The sequence below is a fragment of the Ranitomeya imitator genome, chromosome 8, assembly GCF_032444005.1.
Source record: "Ranitomeya imitator isolate aRanImi1 chromosome 8, aRanImi1.pri, whole genome shotgun sequence".
NCBI lineage: Eukaryota > Metazoa > Chordata > Amphibia > Anura > Dendrobatidae > Ranitomeya > Ranitomeya imitator.
Genome location: NC_091289.1, coordinates 182,305,153 through 182,329,505, shown reverse-complemented (window position 1 = coordinate 182,329,505; position 24,353 = coordinate 182,305,153). Strand labels below are relative to the sequence as shown.

The 24,353-nt window shown below is 48.7% G+C and overlaps 1 protein-coding gene across 3 annotated transcripts in view; it reads left to right on the top strand.

The window, feature by feature from the left end:
* Positions 1-24,353, top strand: part of SZT2 (SZT2 subunit of KICSTOR complex) — a 103,813-nt gene that overhangs the window by 78,524 nt on the left and 936 nt on the right. For all 3 annotated transcript variants that reach the window (XM_069738070.1, XM_069738071.1, XM_069738069.1), the window contains 14 exons: positions 9,715-9,845; positions 9,933-10,115; positions 10,632-10,893; positions 11,010-11,089; positions 11,560-11,682; positions 11,770-11,972; positions 12,152-12,230; positions 12,320-12,403; positions 12,484-12,558; positions 20,070-20,467; positions 20,592-20,714; positions 21,078-21,528; positions 22,676-22,792; positions 23,239-23,307. In XM_069738070.1, coding sequence (XP_069594171.1) covers positions 9,715-9,845; positions 9,933-10,115; positions 10,632-10,893; positions 11,010-11,089; positions 11,560-11,682; positions 11,770-11,972; positions 12,152-12,230; positions 12,320-12,403; positions 12,484-12,558; positions 20,070-20,467; positions 20,592-20,714; positions 21,078-21,528; positions 22,676-22,792; positions 23,239-23,307 — 2,378 coding nt within the window. The remainder of the gene's footprint in view (positions 1-9,714; positions 9,846-9,932; positions 10,116-10,631; positions 10,894-11,009; positions 11,090-11,559; positions 11,683-11,769; positions 11,973-12,151; positions 12,231-12,319; positions 12,404-12,483; positions 12,559-20,069; positions 20,468-20,591; positions 20,715-21,077; positions 21,529-22,675; positions 22,793-23,238; positions 23,308-24,353) is intronic.

The window sequence follows — 24,353 nt, the reverse complement described above, 5'->3', positions numbered from 1 at the left end:
GATGTTTAGGTGAGTATTTCCCCTCCATTCCCCGGGATCTTTTCTCCAGATGTCCCGGTCCTCCCTCATGGCGTTTATTTTAGAGGGATCCCAGGGACAGCCACAAGGGCTGTAACTCATTTTCCTCCTAAGCTCTCCTTCATTGGCTTTTAGAATCTCAGCCTAGCAGGCTGCCGCGCCGCTCCCCCCTGCGGTCTCACTTCTCGGGGCCAAAGGATCTGCGGCGAGGTATCCTGGACGGGGCTCCTCCCGCGCAATTAGCGGAACTTGCCAACCAGATTTCCCACGCTGGTGAATACCTGGTTTCCGCCTCCCTGGATGTCGCGTCTTGTGCGGCTCAGGCTTCCAGCAATGCCGTTGCCATCCGCCGGACCGTTTGGCTCAAGGCCTGGCAGGCGGACTTGTCCTCCAAAAAGTCCCTCACTAGTCTGCCCTTCCAGGGCTCTCGTCTCTTTGGTTCCCAGCTGGACCAGATCATTAAGGACGCCACTGGGGGCACAAGTTCCCTTCTCCCCCAGGCTAAACCTCGTCGCCCTCCTCCTAGACGGCAGTTTCGCTCGTTCCGGCCTTTTCGTCGCTTCGCTGCGTCAAACTCCTTTTCCCAGCAGCAACAGAGGCCACAGGCACGTCAAGAGAAGAAGGCGGTGTCCTTCAGGCCCACTCCGTCCTGGCGTCCTCGCTATTCCCAGGGTAGATCGTCCAGGCCCAGGACTGGAAGATCCACTTCCGCATGACTCTCGGCAAGACTCCAGCCCAACTCCCAGGTTGGGGGGCCGTCTTCTCCGTTTCAGGGACGTCTGGATTTCCGCAGTAGAGGATGCATGGGTCAGGGAAGTTGTGTCTTCGGGATACAAAATAGAGTTCGCCTCCCGACCCAGAGATCGTTTCTTCCAATCTCGTCCTCCAAAAGATCCCGCTTTGGTTCCGGGCTTCTTCGCAGCCATCACTTCTCTGCTCAAATCCGGGGTAATCGTTCCCGTCCCAGAAAAGGAACGGTACACGGGTTTCTACTCGAACCTCTTTGTGGTACCGAAAAAAGACGGCAAGGTTCGTCCCATTCTGGACCTCAAATTGTTGAACAGGAGGGTTCGCCTGAGACACTTCAGGATGGAATCCCTTCGTTCAGTAATTGCTTCCATGGAGGCTCAGGAATTTCTATGCTCTATAGATATCCAGGACGCCTACCTACATGTTCCAATATTTCCCGGACATCACCGTTTCCTGCGCTTCGCAGTGCAACAAGATCATTTTCAGTTCGTCGCCCTGCCGTTCGGTCTCGCAACCGCGCCAAGGGTGTTCACGAAAATCATGGCGGCGCTGATGGCCATTTTGAGAGTCAGAGGCTTGGTTCTGTTTCCATACCTCGACGACATCCTCATCAAGGCTCCGTCCTTTGCTCAGACCCACGAAAGCTTGTCCATTGTTCTCGACACCTTATCCCGTTTCGGATGGCTGGTCAACCGGAAGAAGTCCTGCCTTATTCCTTCTCAGCGCATCATCTTTCTGGGCATGCTCTTCGACACTCGTCAGTCCAGAGTCTTCCTTCCCAAGGACAAGAGATCCACCCTTTGTCGGGACATTCTCTTGCTCCAGGGTCCTCGGCCTCCCTCCCTCCGATCGGCCATGAAGGTTCTGGGGAGGATGGTAGCTACCTTGGAAGCGATTCCCTTCGCCCAATTCCATTCTCGACCCCTTCAGCAAGCCATTCTGTCTCAGTGGGACAGGTCGGTCTTCTCCCTGGATCGGCCGATCAGACTCTCCTTTCGGGTCAAGCGGTCTCTCAACTGGTGGCTGACGTCTCCTCTCATCTCCCAGGGCAGGTCCTTCCTTCCGGTTCACTGGCAGGTGGTGACAACGGATGCCAGCCTGATCGGCTGGGGTGCGGTTTTTCGCCACCTGACGGTTCAGGGCCGTTGGTCGCTACAGGAGTCCGCGCTGCCGATCAACGTCCTCGAAATTCGGGCCATCTTTCTGTCCCTCCGCCATTGGGAAAGGATTCTCAGGGGCCTTCCAGTCCGGATCCAGACGGACAATGCCACGGCTGTGGCATATGTCAACCATCAGGGGGGGACTCGGAGCTCCTTGGCCCTTGCCGAGGTGTCCAAGATCCTCCTTTGGGCAGAGGCAACGGTTCCGGTGATATCCGCGGTGCATATCCCCGGCGTAGAAAACTGGGCCGCCGACTTCCTCAGCCGCGAGGGTCTCGCGGCGGGGGAATGGTCCCTGCATCCGGAGGTCTTCCATCAGATTTGTCTTCGATGGGGAACTCCGGATGTGGATCTCACGGCGTCTCGGATCAACAGGAAGGTTCCACAATTCGTCTCCAGGTCACGCGATCCTCTCGCAGTGGGCGTCGATGCTCTGGCCATTCCTTGGTCACAGTTCGAGATGCCCTATCTGTTCCCACCCCTTCCATTACTTCCCAAACTGTTGAAGAAGATCAAAGCGGAAGGGGTGCCGGTCATCCTGATCGCCCCGGATTGGCCCAGGAGAGCTTGGTTCGCGGAGCTCGTCAACCTTCTCGCGGACGCTCCCTGGCGCCTTCCAGACAGGCCCGATCTGCTGTCCCAGGGTCCGATCTGCCACCCGAATTCTCGGTCGCTCAGTTTAACGGCGTGGCTGTTGAGACCGCGGTTCTAAGAGCGTCCGGCCTTTCGGACCGGGTCATTCACACCATGATTCAGGCTCGGAAGTCTTCGTCTTCCAGGATCTACTACCGCACCTGGAAGGCCTACTTCCGTTGGTGCGAGTCCAACCGCGTGCCGCCTATGGTTTTTTCCCTGCCTTCTCTTTTGGCCTTCCTTCAGGCAGGACTGGATTCGGGCCTGGCTCTTAGTTCCCTGAAGGGTCAGGTCTCTGCGCTTTCCATCCTCTTTCAGAAGACCTTGGCCTCTCGGCCACAGGTTAAGACCTTCTTTCAGGGGGTAGCCCACGCCGTCCCGCCGTACAGGGCCCCTGTGGAGGCATGGGACCTAAACCTGGTACTGGACGTTCTGAAGGTTTCTCCCTTTGAACCTCTTAGGGAGATTCCTCTATCAGTTTTATCTTGGAAGGTGGCCTTTCTTGTGGCCATCACGTCCATTCGCCGCGTTTCCGAGCTGGCGGCACTGTCTTGCCGCCCTCCGTTTTTGGTCATTCACCAGGACAAGGTGGTCTTCCGACTTCCACCTTCCTTTCTTCCTAAGGTGGTTTCCACCTTCCACCTCAACGAGGACATCGTTCTACCTTCCTTTTGTCCAGCTCCGACTCATCCTCTGGAGCGATCGTTGAACAAGCTGGACCTAGTCAGGGCAGTGAGGATTTATCTGGATAGAACATCCTCTTTCCGGAAGACGGATTCATTTTTCGTCATTCCTGATGGCACGCGCAGAGGCCAGCCGGCTTCTAAAGCGACTATTGCTCGCTGGATCAGAACGGCAATTTTGGAGGCTTACCGGGTCAAGAACAGAGTGCCCCCTCCTGGGATTAAGGCTCACTCTACCCGGGCAGTCGGCGCCTCCTGGGCGGTGCACCACAGGGCTTCCGCCCTACAGCTTTGCAAAGCGGCAACTTGGTCTTCCATCCACACGTTCGCCAAATTTTACAAGGTCCATACCTACGCATCGGCGGACGCCAGCCTAGGCAGAAGGATCCTGCAGGCGGCAGTGGTGAGTCCTCTGACCTGATGGAAGTCTGTTTTCCTGCCCTTGGGACTGCTTTGGGACGTCCCATGGTTCCTGTGTCCCCCAATGAGAGGCGATAAAGAAAACAGGATTTTTGGTTGCTTACCGTAAAATCTGTTTCTTGAAGCCTCCATTGGGGGACACAGCACCCTCCCAATGTTTTTGTTATATGTTCTCTGACTGTTCTCACGTTTACAGTTCTCAAGTTTGTGGTTATGGTTTTTCAACCTTGTTCTTTCTCCTACTGCTTTCTCACTAACTGAAGAGTTTAATGCCAGTCGGTGGGGTGTACACTGCAGAGGAGGAGCTAATTTTTTTATTTGCATAGTGTCAGCCTCCTAGTGGCAGCAGCATACACCCATGGTTCCTGTGTCCCCCAATGGAGGCTTCAAGAAACAGATTTTACGGTAAGCAACCAAAAATCCTGTTTTTCTCCTTCGCCTCATTGGGGGACACGGCCCGTGGGCGTAGGCTGCTGCTGCTGCCACCAGGAGGCTGACACTAAGTGATACAAAGAAAGTCCTCTCCTCCCCTGCAGTATACACCTCCTGCTGGCTCTCAGCTAACCAGTTCTTGCTTAGTGTTCGTAGGAGGCACACAGACGGGTCTGCTATTCAGACCCAAAACTCTTTATTTTTTTTTTACCTTTTACATTTTTGATTTTACCTTTTTACAACGGACAAAGGGGCGATGAATCCTTTCAAGGCTCCGATCTCCCCGAACCGTCAACAAGCAAGCACGGAGCGTGTCGCCTCCACGCACCCTCTTCCACAGCCAGGCCTAATGCCGGACATTCAGCCCTGTCCCATCCTAGGTGATTACCCCTTTGGATGTACAGAGGCCTACCTTGTGGCGTCCGAGCAGCCCCCACTGCACCACCACTATTGAAAGCGGATGGTACAAGGAGGCGGACGGTTCCTCTCCACCTCCCTGCTAAAGGGATGATGGATTGAGGGCTTTTCTTTATCCCTGCACCATCCAAACAGCAGAGGATCTCTTCTATTTTTCTGACCTGCTGAACAAAGCTGCATACTCTGCCTTCGGCAGCCTCCTTGGTAAGTGCCGGGACTGGAGCGGCTGGAGGGCTCTACGCAACCGGCGTTTTTTTCCCCTTATTTTGCAACGGTGGGTCGTTTTTCCCTTTTTCCCATTCAGCGCCGGCTGCCTCCAAAAATTTAGCCCCCCGGCTTCGGGTTTGTGTAGGCCGCAACCCAGAACCTCCGCCAATGCTAGGCCGCGCTTCATGGCTCCGCCCCCCCCCCCCCCCCTATTCAAGCGCTTCTCATTCAGGACGAGAACTCTCGCAGCATATTCTCGGCGGCCATCTTCATCCTCCTGCCGCTTCCGGACACGAGCTGTAAACATCCGGAAGCAGCTGCTGCATCGCACCGGCGGTATTCAGCACTGAATACAGCGCTATTCCAACGCTGACTCAGGATCCGGGTAAGGAGACACCGCTCCATCCCTCCCCCCGCACGCACCCCGGCAGCATAAAGGCTATGACAAGTATTCCCTGGTCTTTAAAGGCACACGACCAGCATTCCTTGTCTTTAAGGCATACTACCAGCAATCTCTGGTCTTAAAGGCACATGACCAGCAATCTCTGGTCTAAAAGGCACATGTCCAGCATTCCCTGGTCTTAAAGGCACATGTCCAGCATTCCCTGGTCTTTAAAGGTACATGACCGCATTCCCTGGTCTTAAAGGCACATGTCCAGTAGTCACTGGACTTAAACATACATACCCAGCATTCCCTGGTTTTTAAAGACACATGACCAGCATTCCCCAGTTTAAAAGGGCACATGACCAGCATTCACTGGTCTTTAAAGGCATGACCAGCCTGAAGCCGTTCACCTTTCCCAGATTACCTAGTTCACCGCCGCCAATCCCAGCTCTTCCCAGAGTACCTAGTTCCCCTCAAGGGGCTTCGCCACTGACTCAATCCATGGCTTCTCTGACCATGAGATTGAACCATCTGTGGTTTGAACTGCTCGCAAGACCAATATACATGGATCCTCCCCTACATGGGAGCCTTAGGCTAGCAGGGGCCTCATGTATTCTAGAAACTAAACAAGACCTCGCATATGAATCAGACCTTGCCTTGGATCTGGACTCGCCAGAGCCTCAGAACAAGATGGATTCGCCTATTTAGACCATCACCAGTCTCTGTAGATGGACAAGGACTACGGTTCTGCTCTAGATCACACAGGGTCCCTCAAAACGGAAGCTAAACCCTTAGTAGTGCATTTGCCATTTTCCTGGACAGCGAGCTTCTGGATAAGCGATTCACTGGCGAGCACCATGGCAGCACAGTGGAAAACGCTGGTGTTTTTTTTTGTTTTTTTTTTTGCAGAATGGGAGTCCATGGTTCCAGTCCCACCATGAGCATTTGCAAGTGGGCTTGCTCTAGAAGCAGAACCCTCTTCAATCGCGGTATCAGCAATATGCAAACACTGCGACATGACATGTCTTACCTGGTCTGATTTTTTTTTTTTTTTTTTTTTTAATATAAAGGCGACGGGTCCTTCAAAGGACACCGATCTCCTCACACCATCATACAAGCACATGGAGTGTCGCCTCCATGTATACTCTTCCACTGCCGGTCCTAATGCCAACCCGGTCCACCCGGGGACTTGGCCTCCGTGGATGTACAGATGCCCTCCTTTTTGACGTCCGAGCAGTCCCCCTCTGCATCCCCACTATTTAGCGGACGATGCAAGGAGGCGGACGATCCCTCTCCACTTCCCTGTTAAGAGGATGGTTGATCGAGGGTTCATCCTTTTATCTCTGCACCGTTCAAAGACGGCAGCGACTCAAGCGATGGTGTTTGTTCCTCACCTGCTGGTTGCAGCCGCGCGCGAAGCCACCTGACAGCTTAACTCCTGTGGTATACCTGCCAGTATCCCTGCCCGATGGATCACCTTTTTAAAAAATACCACGGACTGTCAGACAATCTGACTCGTTCCGTCTTGCGGCCTCGATTTCAGCGCTCTACCTTTCCTTAGCCGCCGCATGGGTTGCCAGCGCAATGGTCTCCTGGCCGGAGCCCCTAGCTTCTTTGATTCAGAACAATAACAGAAAAAATGGAGTAGTGTCCGCAACACTTAGGAGTCTCCTATGTAAAGGTGCTCTAGACCTCACCACAAGGTGTTTGGTCTATGTAGCGTTTGTTACAGATGTTTACAGTGTTGGTCTATATTTGTTTGACTCAGAACAGTAACCTTTTTTCCGGAGAGAGTAAAGCTGGCCAACTAAATCTCTGGGGTGGGAAACTTTGCGGTTCGCCTCTCTGAATGCGGCTAGTTACGTGGCGCTGTCTGCAGTGAATGCCATTTTATTCAGAAGCACTTCAAGGCTCAGAGAACGGAAGCATACTCTGTGTTTAAAAGAAAAAAAAAAAAATCTGACATCACTCCCTTAGTGGTCACTTATTCTGTGAGAAGCTGGGGGCATTCCCCAAGCAGGAACAAAGGATCGCAGGTATCCTATAGACCCAACCAGCAGTGGAAGGGTTGTCAAGGACAGTCTAGATCTGGGGGATCTTGGTCCCAAAAAAACGGGGACTGAAAAGTAAGACCTATCCTGGACCTCAAACTTCTAACAAGCTTCACAAGGTTCTCCTTCAGATGGAGTTCCTTCACTCGACCATCACTTCAGTGGGAAAAGGGTGGAGTTTCTGGTATCCATCGACATTCGGGTTGCTCACCTTCACATTACTAATTTCCTCTTTCCAAAAATTCCTTTGCTTTTCCATTCGCAAACAGCATTTTCAAGTTACGACCTTGCCCTTCGGCCTTGCATCCACTCCCAGAGTGTTCGCCATTATCATGGCGGCTGTCATGTGTCACTTGCACTCTGGGTGAGTGGCTGTACTGCCCTACCTGGTCGGCTTTCTAGCCGTTCTTCCAGGACTGCCCTGAGTACATCTATATATCCCTTGCAATACCTTTCCTCACCTGGGCTGGCGGATAGACTTAGATAGTTCTTCCTCATTTCCAGCCCAGCAGATATCCTTTTTAAGGATGATCCTGGACACCTCCAGAGGGTTTCTATCCCTCCCTTGAAACAAGGCCGTGGCCGGCCCTTCAACAGGCAGCCCCCTCACTCCGGACAAGACTGGCCATTTGGCAACTCTGGCAAAGGCTAGAAGGGCCTTTCTGGTCATGGGCTGCCTTGTCTGCTACGTCGTTAAAAGAATCGGGTTCTCAAGACAGGGCCGAATTTTAGCCCCAGTCCGTACCTTCCCTCATCTCGTCAGCACAAGTCCACAAAACGAAAGGGGTTCCCCATACCCTGGACAATGAGTGCCCTGAGTAGGTCCATTCAATGACTGCGTCCTTCCGGAGAAGGTACACTCCATTTGGGCTTCCTGACAGGAAGGGCTTAGCCGTTTCTTCAGCCATGTTGGCCTGGTGGATTCTTTACACCATCCAGAAGTCTTTCCGTGTTAGACGTCAGTCTATGTTCACTCCACTATTTCGATCGAGGGTTTTCTTGGGTTCCAGACACCAGGCGTCAACCAAGCACGTCTATCAACTTTGCGGGTTCGTCCAGTCCGCATGCACCCTTGAAGCACTATATTTCCCAGACTTCCGCAGACGTGAGTCTGGGTAGGCGAACTCTGCAGGCCGCGGTGTCGCACTTGTAAGTAGCGTTACACAGGGCCTGACTTGATGATGTTCTCACCCAGGGACTGCTTTGGGACGTCCCACGGTCTGTGTCCCCCAGTGAGGCGAAGGAGAAATAAGGATTTTTGTGTACTCACCGTAAAATCCTTTTCTCCGAGCCATTCATTGGGCGACATAGCTCCCACCCTGTTATTAGCTTGTGCTTGTTTTTATAATTTGACATGCTATACTGTCATATATAATGTGACATGCTATACTTTCATATGTTGTTATTGATCTCCTACTGCTTTTGCACCGAACTGGTTAGCTGAGAGCCAGCAGGAAGGTGTATACTGCAGAGGAGGAGAGCACTTTCTTTGTTTCACTTAGTGTCAGCAGCATACACCCACGGTCTGTGTCCCCCAATGAATGGCTCGGAGAAAAGGATTTTACGTGAGTACACAAAAATCCCTATTTTCTTTACTCCCCTCTCATACGTGTGAGGATTGTGATGTAGCTGATGAGTTGTTGAAACCATGTAAGTTTTTTTTCTTTGCCACTAGCACAGCATCGGGTGATGGTTGTAGTATAAGACACAGATGGGTGCACAAAACTAATTCTCATAAATTTCTGTTTCCAGACGGCTTTATTGGCTTTTCACAAACACTCTTGCATCTTAAGTGTATGACGGAGGTTTTTTTCTGGGCCGAAGTGTTCCTGAATACTGCACTTGGACATCACAAACTCAATTGCTTGTGAAATGGAGGGGTAGAAATCGCCTGCAGATCATGCAGCCTGCTATTGCTGCATCTTATGTGCTTCCTCCGGGTGGTTGTATATTGGAGACGCACAGAAACATCTGATCGTCTCCTCGAAATGCTATGAACGCTTTGGCACGGAGTTTTTTTTATTGTTCATTTGCTTCCTAAATGCAAGGATAGGTTACTTTTAAATCTCATTTATTAAAGATTTTCTACCATTTTGTTACTGCAGAAAGTCTTTTAAGTCCTTTTTATCCATCCGTTACTTTTCTGTAAATGTTCTATGTCTGTCAGAGCTTCGGCTCAGTTCTGACAGCTTTCTGCTGCCCCATTTTTCTCAATGTTACAGATAGTAGCCGGTTATGGGGTTATACACCGATTTACACAGCATAAAGTGGGGAGAAAGTATCTACTGTCTCCGGGAGGGCTGAGAAACTGGCTACAGAATAGGAGGAAAGCAGGTGAAGAAGAGACAACTGCAGGACAGAAGCAGCGCAGACACATGCGCTAATAAAATAAACTGCACCCTGGATAAACACAGTTGTCATATCCAGCCTGTATTACTGGGAAGGACACTCTTGCAAGAGAAAAATATGAAACTGTTGCATTGTCCGGTTACAAGGTTTCTCGCATTATCAATTCCTTTGTTTGTTTTAAATTTTATGGATTATTTTCGTGTTCGCAGCTCAAAAAGGATTCCAGCGTTTTGAAGCTATGGAGCCGGACCCTGCCGAAAGACCTCCGGAACTGTCTGCCTCGCCACGCGGATTGGTTCCTCGACAAAGGTTCCTGATCATCGACATCCAAGATAAAAAGGTACCGCTGCAGAGCACGACTTGTACTAGCATTCCTAGATATTTGACTCACAGCTGCATTTACATCTCCATCTGTCTTCTCGGGCAGCTGACCCTGTACACATACAACTGGTCCCCAGACCTGGGCGCATCACTGAGCCGCTCCATGGTACGTCTGATCCAGTGGCAGAATGCTCGGGCCCACGTGGTGCATTGTCTCCTGAGTCAGAAGTTAGGACTCTTCCATCACTACTGCTTTTCGGACCCCTCCTGGCACGAGGAGAGTAAGCAGGTACAAAATGCAGAACTACTGGAGTTTTCTGTTTTTCATATTAAAACTTCATTGCTGTAAATTGAACAATACTGCAAATCTGTGCTTGCTGTCAATTACTTCATTCGGAATATACAAAGTTTTTCAAGAAGTCCTAGAACTCATCATACGATTATTTTAGCGCCAGGATGTGCCATTACTTTGTCATCGGTAGGGTCCAATCTCTGGGTCACCCACAATCCTGAGCAATCAAGGGGCTGCAGCTCTAATTCAACGTCACTGTTGTCCTATGTACAGCAACACTCCAGACCACCTAATTTGCTGGGAGCTGCAGCTGTCCTCGTTCTCTTGGCGCTGTGTAGCAGTTCCCTGCACAGACCGGCTGTGGTGCCTCTGTGTACTGAAAAGGCCGCAGCGTGAATTGCCACTTCGGCCCCTTCTTATTCCTCGGGATCGGCGGGATACCACTCGAAGCCACGTTCCTTATAAGCTCATTATTCATCACTTTAAATTTTAATCTTTTTTTTTTTTTCTCAGGATCCCAACCCCTTCCTAAATTCAACCTTAGAAATTGACGCTCTTATAAAAAGTTCCACGCCTCCCCCTTACAAGGAGCAGATGCGTCTGGCCACCTCCGGCCGTAGCCTCCCATCCTTGCACTATCCCCCGGACATTGTGCCTTTCGATGAGGTTCTCAGGGACGTCCTACCAATAAAACCCATGCATCTCTCCCCGGACGTGGACACAGTCTCCCGCCACGGAGCTCAGTTTCTGGAAATTAAAAGTACAGAGAGAAGAGGTGAGAAGGCAAAGCTGATGGGAGTAGTAGTGGGCTTTGCTTTGTATTGTGGCTCCTGAGGCTGGGGGTCTTTCAGCAGATCTAATCCTCTAGATTTTATTTTTTTTTTCTTCCAGAGGTGGAGAAACAACTTAAGATTGAAAACCTGTTTGTGACCTGGCAGCAGAGATCAGCGCAGTCGAACATGCCAATCAGTGTGAGTTCCCTCGCACTACTGCAGCCGATTAATAGCATCTGTACATGTGTATACAATGCCCCCGTTGGTGCAGATTTGCAAATGTAAATGTTAGATTTCAGAATTTAATATTGCATTTATTTATGGAAAAACCTGTTCTGCCGCCATATGATAATGTGGAGTACCTGGGTGCACTGTATGGGATGGCCTGGCACTTTGTATGTTCTTTACATCGACAGGAAGAAAGATTTTAATATTTTCCTTTTAAAAATAATTAACTAATATATATATATATATATATATATATATATATATATATATATATATATATATATATATATATATATATATATATATAATCTTTTTTTTTTTATTATTATTATTTTTAAAAGGAAAACATTAAAATCTATCTTCCTGTCGATGTCCAGAACAACATTATAATATTCCTTTTTAAGCTTCCAAATATTTTACGTTTCTTCTCTTTCCTGCAGGCTGCAGACTTAGACACCCTTAAGCAATCTGCCCGGCTGGTGCATTATTGCGCCACTCCGCTGCTTTTTGATCCTTCGTTTCAAGCACAAGTCCAAAATGACCAGGGTAGAAGCGAAGGAAAGGTCGGTTGTGATTGCTGGACCCTGTGGACTACGGAAGGTCTGTCTTCTCTTACCAGAGAGGATTAATATTTATTATTACTTTTCTAGAAGAGGCATCGGTCTAATGACTCCGGCACGTCGGGTAGAGATCGTAGTCACAGCTGTGATTCGGCAGACATGCCCCCTAGCAAAGCTAAAGACGAGCCCTGGCTGCAGGAGCTGTGCACGGCCTTCATGCAGCAGTACATCCAGTACCTGCAGAGCACCGGATTCATCCTTGTGCAGCTGCGTCCGGCCTCGCCCGCTCGCAGGTGAGTGCCCAGCACTAACTTATGACCAATGAGCCCCTGTCTCTTTGCATTTTGGCAACTCCGACTATTTTTAGCTAAGACTTTTGCGAAATAATAAAAATTTGTCACCATAAAGTAGGTGGTTGGCTCATTTCCTGCGCTGATCTCTATGCCCTTTTTTCACATCGGTGTATTTCCAGCACGGCACGGATTAGAGCTATGGCCTCCCTGGCTCCGGACAACAGAGCTTCCAAACCGAAAAATGAGGGCAGTCCTAAGGTAAGTCCACCCCCTCTATTCTGTTAATATAGGAGAGACTGTGACGTCATGGGAGAATCAATAATGACACCGACATTATGTATATACAGCAGAGTACAAGTTCTGCAGTGACCACGTATCACCTACAGAGGGCGCTGCCTGGAGGGATCGTGCTGATGGAACTCTCCTTCCAGGTTGTAAAGTGAGAAGGAACTGGAAATGCTGAGAACAGTAGTGCTACGTCCACTATTCTAATGATTTTTCTGTCCTACAGGGATGTTACTTCTGTGTGAAGCAGTACGCTCTGGAGTGTTCACGTATACCAATGGGCCAGTCCGTCAACTCCCAGGTACTAGTCAGCGGCCCACTGTGTATTTGTCACAACTGCAAAAGAAGTATCTCTACATAAGCTGCATTCTCAGTGATGTCCCTGCTCTCTAGTGATGGATAGGCTGCATTCTCAGTGATGTCACCGCTCTCTAGTGATGGATAGGCTGCATTCTCAGTGATGTCACTGCTCTCTAGTGATGGATAGGCTGCATTCTCAGTGATGTCACTGCTCTCTAGTGATGGATAGGCTGCATTCTCAGTGATGTCACCGCTCTCTAGTGAATGGATAGGCTGCATTCTCAGTGATGTCCCTGCTCTCTAGTGATGGATAGGCTGCATTCTCAGTGATGTCACTGCTCTCTAGTGATGGATAGGCTGCATTCTCAGTGATGTCACTGCTCTCTAGTGATGGATAGGCTGCATTCTCAGTGATGTCACTGCTCTCTAGTGATGGATAGGCTGCATTCTCAGTGATGTCACCGATCTCTAGTGATGGATAGGCTGCATTCTCAGTGATGTCACCGCTCTCTAGTGATGGATACGCTGCATTCTCAGTGATGTCACTGCTCTCTAGTGATGGATAGGCTGCATTCTCAGTGATGTCACCCCTCTCTAGTGATGGATAGGCTGCATTCTCAGTGATGTCACTGCTCTCTAGTGATGGATAGGCTGCATTCTCAGTGATGTCACTGCTCTCTAGTGATGGATAGGCTGCATTCTCAGTGATGTCACCGCTCTCTAGTGATGGATAGGCTGCATTCTCCGTGATGTCACTGCTCTCTAGTGATGGATAGGCTGCATTCTCAGTGATGTCACCGCTCTCTAGTGGATGGATAGGCTGCATTCTCAGTGATGTCACCGCTCTCTAGTGATGGATAGGCTGCATTCTCAGTGATGTCACCGCTCTCTAGTGATGGATAGGCTGCATTCTCAGTGATGTCACTGCTCTCTAGTGATGGATAGGCTGCATTCTCAGTGATGTCACTGCTCTCTAGTGATGGATAGGCTGCATTCTCAGTGATGTCACCCCTCTCTAGTGATGGATAGGCTGCATTCTCGGTGATGTCACTGCTCTCTAGTGATGGATAGGCTGCATTCTCAGTGATGTCACTGCTCTCTAGTGATGGATAGGCTGCATTCTCAGTGATGTCACTGCTCTCTAGTGATGGATAGGCTGCATTCTCAGTGATGTCACTGCTCTCTAGTGATGGATAGGCTGCATTCTCAGTGATGTCACCCTTCTCTAGTGATGGATAGGCTGCATTCTCGGTGATGTCACTGCTCTCTAGTGATGGATAGGCTGCATTCTCAGTGATGTCACCGCTCTCTAGTGATGGATAGGCTGCATTCTCAGTGATGTCACTGCTCTCTAGTGGATGGATAGGCTGCATTCTCAGTGATGTCACCGCTCTCTAGTGATGGATAGGCTGCATTCTCAGTGATGTCACCGCTCTCTAGTGATGGATACGCTGCATTCTCAGTGATGTCACTGCTCTCTAGTGGATGGATAGGCTGCATTCGCAGTGATGTCACTATTCTCTAGTGATGGATAGGCTGCATTCTCAGTGATGTCCCTGCTCTCTAGTGAATGGATAGGCTGCATTATTGTCAGATGACTGCACAGATGAAGCTTAATTACACTGCAGTGTGGTTCTTGTGTTGAGTGCGGTCAGCAGATGCAGGTCACTAAGCACTTTTCTCATTTTTGAGAGCATTTACATTGTTGGGCACATGGTAAAGTGGCGCAGATTTATTCTTCTGTAGGTGTATAAACTCTCAGCCCTCCTGTCACCAGAGATCTTCCTCTGTCTACACAGATGTTATGATCACGGATAATTGGCCCTGTATTGCTGTATGGAAAGAGATCTACACGAGGGATTTATTAGCTCTTAATGTAACAACCTTCCCTTCAATGCAAGAAGTGACATGAACAAAATATTGTATGAAACTGCATCAGAAACTGGTGCACAATATTAAAAATATTTTCTTATTAGCAGATCTAATAATCTAACCGCTTACGTGTGGAAATGGAGTCACTGTGTACATACATTACATTACTGATCCTGCGTTACCTCCTGTATTATACTCCAGAGCTGCACTCACTATTCTGCTGGTGCAGTCACTGTGTACATACATTACATTACTGATCCTGTACTGATCCTGAGTTACATCCTGTATTATACCCCAGAGCTGCACTCACTATTCTACTGGTGCAGTCACTGTGTACATACATTACATTACTGATCCTGAGTTACATCCTGTATTATACCCCAGAGCTGCACTCACTATTCTACTGGTGCAGTCACTGTGAACATACATTAAATTACTGATCCTGTACTGATCCTGAGTTACACCATGTATTATACCCCAGAGCTGCACTCACTATTCTACTGGTGCAGTCACTGTGTACATACACTACATTACTGACCCTGAGTTACATCCTGTATTATACTCCAGAGCTGCACTCACTATTCTGCTGGTGCAGTCACTGTGTACATACATTACATTACTGATCCTGAGTTACATCCTGTATTATACTCCAGAGCTGCACTCACTATTTTGCTGGTGCAGTCACTGTGTACATACATTACATTACTGATCCTGAGTTACCTCCTGTATTATACCGCAGAGCTGCACTCACTATTCTGCTGGTGCAGTCACTGTGTACATACATTACATTACTGATCCTGAGTTACATCCTGTATTATACTCCAGAGCTGCACTCACTATTCTGCTGGTGCAGTCACTGTGTACATACATTACATTACTGATCCTGTACTGATCCTGAGTTACATCCTGTATTATACTCCAGAGCTGCACTCACTATTCTGCTGGTGCAGTCACTGTGTACATACATTACATTACTGACCCTGAGTTACATCCTGTATTATACTCCAGAGCTGCACTCACTATTCTGCTGGTGCAGTCACTGTGTACATACATTACATTACTGATCCTGTACTGATCCTGAGTTACATCCTGTATTATACCCCAGTGTTATGAAAGGTAATTCAGTACCACAATGGACATAGAGGTCAGCACTCGCACATACAGTGACCTGGCAATAACCCAAAAAAACAAGAACGAGCTCTGAGACGTGGGAACTCTGTTGACCGCAATCCCTAATCCTCTCCAACCACACTAAAGGCAGCCGTGGATTGCGCCTAACGCTCCCTATGCAACTCGGCACGGCCTGAGAAACTAGCTAGCCTGAACAAAGAAAATAAGCCTACCTTGCCTCAGAGAAATACCCCAAAGGAAAAGGCAGCCCCCCACATATAATGACTGTGAGTTAAGATGAAAAGACAAACGTAGAGATGAAATAGATTTAGCAAAGTGAGGCCCAACTTTCTGAACAGAGCGAGGATAGGAAAGGTAACTTTGCGGTCAACACAAAACCCTACAAAAACCACGCAAAGGGGGCAAAAAGACCCTCCGTACCGAACTAACGGCACGGAGGTACACCCTCTGCGTCCCAGAGCTTCCAGCAAGCAGAAAAAAACAAATTGACAAGCTGGACAGAAAAAAACAGCAAACAAATAGCAAAGAGGAACTTGGCTATGCAGAGCAGCAGGCCACAGGAACGATCCAGGAGGAAACAGGTCCAATACTAGAACATTGACTGGAGGCCAGGATCAAAGCACTAGGTGGAGTTAAATAGAGCAGCACCTAACTGCGAAATTAGGATTATTTAGTCTAGAAAAAAGACGACTGAGGGGCGATCTAATAACCATGTATAAGTATATAAGGGGACAATACAAATATCTCGCTGAGGATCTGTTTATACCAAGGAAGGTGACGGGCACAAGGGGGCATTCTTTGCGTCTGGAGGAGAGAAGGTTTTTCCACCAACATAGAAGAGGATTCTTTACTGTTAGGGCAGTGAGAATCTGGAATTGCTTGCCTGAGGAGGTGGTGATGGCGAACTCAGTCGAGGGGTTCAAGAGAGGCCTGGATGTCTTCCTGGAGCAGAACAATATTGTATCATACAATTATTAGGTTCTGTAAAAGGACGTAGATCTGGGGATTTATTATGACGGAATATAGGCTGAACTGGATGGACAAATGTCTTTTTTCGGCCTTACTAACTATGTTACTAACGACTTCACCACATCACCTGAGGAAGGAAACTCAGAAGCCGCAGTACCACTTTCCTTCACCAACGGAAGCTCATAGAGCGAACCAGCCGAAGTACCACTTGTGACCACAGGAGGGAGCTCTGCCACAGAATTCACAACACCCCAGAGCTGCACTCACTATTCTACTGGTGCAGTCACTGTGTACATACATTACATTACTGACCCTGAGTTACATTCTGTATTATACTCCAGAGCTGCACTCACTATTCTGCTGGTGCAGTCACTGTGTACATACATTACATTACTGATTCTGAGTTACATCCTGTATTATACCCTAGAGCTGCACTCACTATTCTGCTGGTACAGTCACTGTGTACATACATTACATTACTGATCCTGTACTGATTCTGAGTTACATCCTGTATTATACCCTAGAGCTGCAATCACTATTCTGCTGGTGCAGTCACTGTGTACATACATTACATTACTGATTCTGAGTTACATCCTGTATTATACTCCAGAGCTGCACTCACTATTCTGCTGGTGCAGTCACTGTGTACATACATTACTGATTCTGAGTTACATCCTGTATTATACTCCAGAGCTGCACTCACTATTCTGCATGCCTATTCAGAATCTGTACAGAGCTGGCTTTGGTTATCTGTAGCCTGTAAAGTGTCTTCTTTACACCAGGCCCTAAAGTAACTGTCCCCCTATATTAAAGGAGTTTAAGTAAGCCTCCATGGGGCGTCTGAATGACCTGTTAATTTGAGTAATAGTCAGGGGTGATGGTGTGCTCCGGATCTTGGGTAGATGTTGAAGTTCTTTACTATTGTGACATTATAAATTACACAAAAATAACCAATTACCATCTCAAGAAAGGAAAAACTTCCATTAATCCATCACTAGAGAAAAAAAACTTTTCCTCTGCTTAAAGGGAACCTGTCACCCCCAAAATCGCGGGTGAGGTAAGCCCACCGGCATCAGGGGCTTATCTACAGAATTCTGCAATGCTGTAGATAAGCCCCCGACGTATCCTGAAAGATGAGAAAGAGGTTAGATTATACTCACCCAGGGGTGGTCTCGCTGCAGTCCGGTCCGAATGGTGTCGCGGTGCGGTCCGGGGCCTCCCATCTTCTTACGATGACGTCCTCCTCTTGTCTTCACGCTGCGGCTCCGGCACAGGCGTACTGTCTGCCTTGTTGAGGGCAGAGCAAAGCACTGCAGTGCGCAGGTGCTGGGCCTCTCTGACCTTTCGCGGCGCCTGCGCACTGCAGTTCTTTGCTTTGCCCTCAAGGAGGTCACCTGATGGTCCATCATCCGCGCATTGACCCTTTGTCTCCCTTCTCACGATCTTGCTGCTTTTAATGGTGTAAAATGTAAGGCTCAATGGGCACAAGGTTAGCGCTACCATAGCAGTGTAGAGCTGGGTGAGGGGTATATCGCTGTCATGGGGCAGGAGTGCACTGGCACAATAGAACTTAGCGGCTCTCACCATCTCTGAGAAGCCTGAGGGTCCGGACACAGATGTGACCTCTAAGAATGGAGGTCTTATCTTACTGTTCACACTCTGGAAAGGAAGAGACCATGCATGCGTCTCGGGAGACCCTCTATTCTGCAAATCTGAGACCATACACCATGATTGCCCGTCCCTCCTCTCCATGGCGTGCCAATGTTTATTTTCAGTTCCTCCAGTTTTATCTCCAGACTGATACCTTTTACCTCCGCTGATACTTTGTAACAAACATTCAGGACATTGAAAGAAGTTTGTCATAGGTGTAGCCTGGAACCCTCTGCCATGAGAACTATGGGATCAAGGACAACAATATTGTTTCCATTCACTGACAGTCAGCAGAGCTTTTGAAAAATGTGAATGGAAATAATGTAAGTTATAAAGTTGGAGAACTTTTATTTATTTTTATTTTTTTGTGCCGTTTCCTGCAGAAATGTCCGCATGTAGTTGTTGTCCATCTGTCTTGTGTACATGTCGCCCGTCCTTTCTTACCAGGGTAAGCTCTCCATCCGAGCCCACAGCAGGAGTACCCTGGAAAGTGCCTGCGAGCCTGCGGTACGTGCCCCATCTCAGGTCTGGATGCCGCCTGTCGTGCCATCATCCCCCCCGACCGTGTCCAGCACTGTCCGGTCGTGTTAACCCTTCGTGCAGCACTGTTCTGCACAACCTACGGGGGACACTGCGTCGCCCCGTCAGGATGGGTTTTGCCTCTTCGGTGCCGGCTACGGACCATCTTTTATTGCTAACGGTGACGGGCAGATTTTTGTTATTTGCACAAACGGCAGGAGATGGATTTTGCCATCTTGGATTACGGTGGAGGCAGCACTGGCAGCAGCACTTGAGACGGGGTGACGGATCGTTTTCTCGGGGTTTATCAGTGAAAGCACCATTCACAAAGGGGCGCGATGCCAGATTGGTGACGGTGTCACGTGGCCACATACGTGATGTACAGACCTGTTCGCCTCGCCTACATCTGTTTTTCCAGGTGAACCAATATTCATGAGTTTACCGCCTGCAGTGTCACAATGGGGCACCCGATGCCTCGTGCCTCGGTGATCTCACAAGCTGGCGGCTCACAGAAGATGGTGATGTAACCGTCACGGGCATGTGCAAGGCTGAGCGTTTAGGTCAGGAGACCCCGAGCATTGTGGCCTTATCGCCAATCCTAAAAATGGTTGTGTGACATCTAAGCCAAAGAAGGGATACAGCTCCCATCTACATAGGAACCACGCGGCTTAGAACCCTTTAAAGATTAAAATACGATTTATGGCAGATTGTCAAGTATTCTGAATTATCGGACGGTCATTGGAAAGTCTTGAAACTCACTATATACTGACAGGGGTAAACTGGCTCCGCTACCTTCCACATCGGAAGTTAAGGCGCATCTCCAGATATCTGCCAGGACGGGCGGTGAACGTGGCCAGCGGGTGTCTGTAGGTGTGATGTCACCTCCGATGCAGAAGTAAGCGGAGCCGGAGACCTCCTGGTAATGGTGGGAGTTTTTCTGCTCTGTCTCTTGACTCCAAAGGTCATGACGTTCTAAGATCCTGCCGTTTGGTGTCGGATTATTACATTTTCTGGATTAGCTGATGCCACCGTAAAGAATTTCATGCTACTTTTTTTTTTTTTCTCTTGTGTTGTATTGTGTCCTTTTAGTCAAGTTACATCCAAGGCTGCATCCTGGATTCCATCCCCCCTTATGCCAGTAGCCACATCACTAGCATTTTTATCCCTGTAGTGTTGGGAGATGTGGGTTTTTGATTGCATCTTTGGATGTGATTAGAGGACCAGTATTTTTGAAGCTTTAGTGGTAGGATACAGGCTAGGTACACAATCATGAATATTGGTTCACTTTGGGTGACGGTGGGCACAGGCCACTTGCCGGACCTTCGGCCATGGCCCAGATGCGTCTTACGGTCATGTCCTCTCTCTCCGCAGCTCTCCATGCTCTTCACTGAGGAGTGTGACAAGGTGCGGGACCTGATGCATGTCCACTCCTTCAGCTACGACTTCCACCTGCGCGTCGTCCACCAGTATCTGCTGGGATCCAACATGTCCCTCCGCCAGGGCTACGATCTTTCAAGCTTCCTGCAGCTCTTCATCTCTCAGCACCCCGACATCCCCAAGTATGGCCGCAACCACATGTACCAGGGCCTGCTGTCCGTGCCCACAGAGATCATTGCAGCCCACCAGCTGTACAACTACGTCGCGGACCACGCCAGCACCTACCACATGAAGCCTTTACGGATGGTCCGTCCTTCTGTCCTTGGCAGCAACGGCAAGAAGAGCAGCAGCGCCGAGCAGAATGAGTACGGCCTGGTGTCCATCTGGAACAGGTAAGAGGCCGATAATCGGGGGGATTGCGTCATGCAGGGTCCTGGGCGAGGACACAGCCGTTGTATGTACGCAGTACTTCTGAATGGTAATGTAGATCTGCTTTCACCTGCTTCGGCCCGGCAGCTCCGGTTTGTACAAGGACTCTGAAGGCGCCCAGCACCATGATGACTTTGACGTCTCGTTACTGGTCTGTCACAGTGCTGCACCATTCGAAGAGCAATCCGAACAGGAGCGACACGTCCTGAGGTACCAGTCAAGACTATGGGGGTCCGGCTGATATTCAGAATGACAACCATCAGAATTCTGGTCACAAGGGGGCTAAATTAACCTGTGCATGGCCATCCGGAGTGTTAGTGTGGCTGCTGAGATCATTGCCTGTGTGTCGATTCAAATTGCCATCCACATCTGTCCATAGTCATATATGGACTCTGAATCCCTATGACAACACTGCAGGGACATGTGGTCATCAGAATCCCTCAGTAGTGCAGCCTCAGGCGTTGGGCCTGTCACTTCAGGTGATCTCAGCAGCTGATGGAACAATAATTAATAATTTTGTGATTTTGCTTAACTTTGGGCATTAACCCCTTCTCCACTTTTTTTTGGGGTCAGACTTCGATTTTACGTCATCATGACAAGTCAGCGCGAGCTATTCCCACGTCTCACTGCCGACATGAGGCGCTTCAGGAAGCCTCCGAGGATCCAGAGAGACGCACAGGACCCGGACGGGGCCTCGGATCTGGCAAAGTGCCAAAGGATGGAGATTGAGAGCCAAGAGGAGGTCGGGGAGGGAGAGCGGAGCAGGACGAGCTCCGGGAATCTCGATCACCCACATTTGTTCCCTCTGCTGGGTACAGAGGTGAGCACCGCCACGAGGCAACTGATGGAGATGGTGCAGCTCGCCAAGTGCCACTGCCGCAGGGACAACCTATGGAAGCGACTCTACCTCCTGGAGCCGCTCGCCTCCGACAAACTGAGGCTGGGCAAGCTTAGCCCTGGAGAACTGAAGGAGCTGCTGGACGCCGTGCATGGAAGGAGCGTGGCCGAGATCGACCCCCAGCTGGTGAGAGGATTGTGAACGAATATTGCCGAGGAGACGAGGCAGAAAATGATTTTACTTGTCTATACTCCAGTCTCATCCAGAGCTGCATGCACGGTTCTTCTGTTACATCATGCTTCGTACTAGTCACATCCAGAGCTGCATGTACAATTCTTCTGCTACATCATGCTTCATACTACAGTCACATCCAGAGCTGCATACACAGTTCTACTGTTTTATTGTGCTTCATACTAGTCACATTCAGTGCTGCATGCACAATTCTGCTACATCATGCTTCATACTACTGTCACATTGAGCTGCATGCACAATTCTTCTGATACATCATGCTTTATACTACAGTCACATCCAGAGCTGTATGCAGTTTTTCTGGTACATCATGTCCTATACTCCGGTCACCGCTACAGCTCAAGTCTCATACTCTAGTCACATTCAGAGCCGCATGCACAGTCCAGCTATATCATATTATTATTATACATCAGTTAAAGCCAGAGCTCCGTTCTCATACTCCAGTCACATAGAGAGCTGCAAGCACAGTTTTTCTCCTACCTCGTATTTTACTCCAGTCACATCCTGAGCTCCATTCTCATACTCCAGTCCCATAAAGAGCTGCATGCACACAGTTCTTCTATATCTTCTTATTCTCCAGTCACATCCAAAGCGGCATTGTTCTATTTGCTTTTGCATCATGCAGGCACAATCGTTGCAGAAATTCCAAAGATTTGCGTTTTTTTTGCAGCAGAAATTCCTGCACTCTAATCACGTCTAGAGCTGCATGCACACAGTTATTCTATTACATCATCTTATTCTCCAGTCACATCCAAAGCGGCATTGTTATATTCGCTTTTACATCATGTAGGCTTACACATGGCACAATCGTTGCAGAAATTCCATTTTTTTGCAGCAGAAATTCCTGCACTCTAGTCTCGTCTAGAGCTGCATTCAATTACACGATTTATATTCCAGTCACATGGAGAGCTGCATTTTAAATGTCAGTTGCCATTTCATGTCCATTGGCATTATGGCAGATAGACCCAGCTACTCCCCTGCCGCGTGGTCCTTATCGTATGTCTGATTACACTACATGCTCCACCATGCCGCACAGCAGAGCCATACCCCTAACCTGCGACTCGCTCTCCTTCTGCCTCCGCAGGAATTCCTTCTCTCCATGAATGTTCAGTGGTATCAGAGTCTCATCAAAGTTCTCCTGAGCCGCTTCCCTCAGAGCTGCCGACACTTCTACAGCGCAGACAGTGGGACCCAGTACCTGGTGAGTGCCCAGGGCATTCCTGTGTAAATCTCCACTGCCCATATCCACCACAAGGGGGCGATCTGTATACATGTGTATGATTCCCATTTACTGGAACAGGGGCCTCGAGAGCTCGCCATCTAGTGGTGGAAGCTGGTATGTATAGCGCTGTCTCTATGCTAAAGGAAGAAGACAGAAGGGACTATACAGTATATTATACAGTATATAAGGGAAATGCTTCAAGTCACTCCTGCTGGTTTCCTAAAAAATCCATGCAATTCAGAGTCACTAATATTGTGGAGCATTGCTTTGTGTATGTTTTTCCTGCTCATTGATTTGTCATTTATACACGTCAGGGGTCAAGGTTCATGTTCGATGATCGGAATCGGTCCTGTTTTTGGATGCGTTTTCACTCTAGGTGTGGCGATGCTCACATTTCCATTTTTTTTTTTTTTTTTCCTTCTCAGGTCGTCCTTAACCAGAAATTCACAGATTGCTTTGTGTTGGTTTTTCTCGACTCCCATTCTGGTAAAACGGTAAGTAATATCCTATATAAAAGGGGCTGCGCTGGGTACAATTGTAACAAACCCTCAGCTGTGACGCATATTCACTTAAGACAGGTTTCAGCAACCGCGTGTAAACAAGAATGTTTTCGCCATTTTCAATTCTTTTACTCTCCGATCTCTGCACAAATTGTCATAGTGGCCATATTATGGAGGGTGTACAAACTTTCCCACATGAAGCCACAGACCTGCTTGCCTCTGAAATTACACTATAAATCAATATAAACAGACGCTATTTTAATTGTTCCATTATTTTAGATTTTTGCCATTTTTAAGATGGCGGCCTGCTGTCCGTAAATGGCGATATTCTTGTTTGCATCTAAAGGTTGAAAATCCACACTGACCGAATACTCCGGCGATGATCAATTCAAGCCCAGTCTGGCAGCCGGTCTCTACTTCTGATCCCGGCATCTTCGGCACCTCTTGTGCTCACTAGGTCCTGTAATGTCATGGTGTTTGTAGGGCCTTGGAAGCACAAGAGGTGCTGAAGATGCCGGCCGCAGAAATAAGGACCAGACTGGACTCCAGGGTGGTGAAAATTGAATTTCTTATCTTTACTTTTGAGGTTTCTTACAAATGTGTATAGTTTAGATAAACCCCTGGACTTGGGACTGACGCACTTCATTCGCTGATACATTGTAGCAAACTGTCATTATGGCAAATCTGGTTGCGAAGTGCACCAAGTTCATAATGGCGTGTGGCTCCCACCATAGCCCACCCAAGACGCGGGGCAATAGACCCAAAGTCTAGAGGCAAGCCTGTGAAGTGACACTGCACGCTCGCTGTGTTTAGCTCATAGATGATTGTCTGCAGTGTTGGGACTGTCCATGTTCCTGCAGAATATGGCTGCTTGTTGTCTCCCCCACCTGCGTCTGTCCCCTCTCTCCATAAACTGCTGTTTCTTCATTTTTGCACATTATTCAGTTGAATCCAGTTTAAAAAAAAAAAAAAATAAATTACTAGAAATCAAAGTGAAAGGAACAATCATCGTCGCCGCGGCTTCTGAAGCGGAATAAATT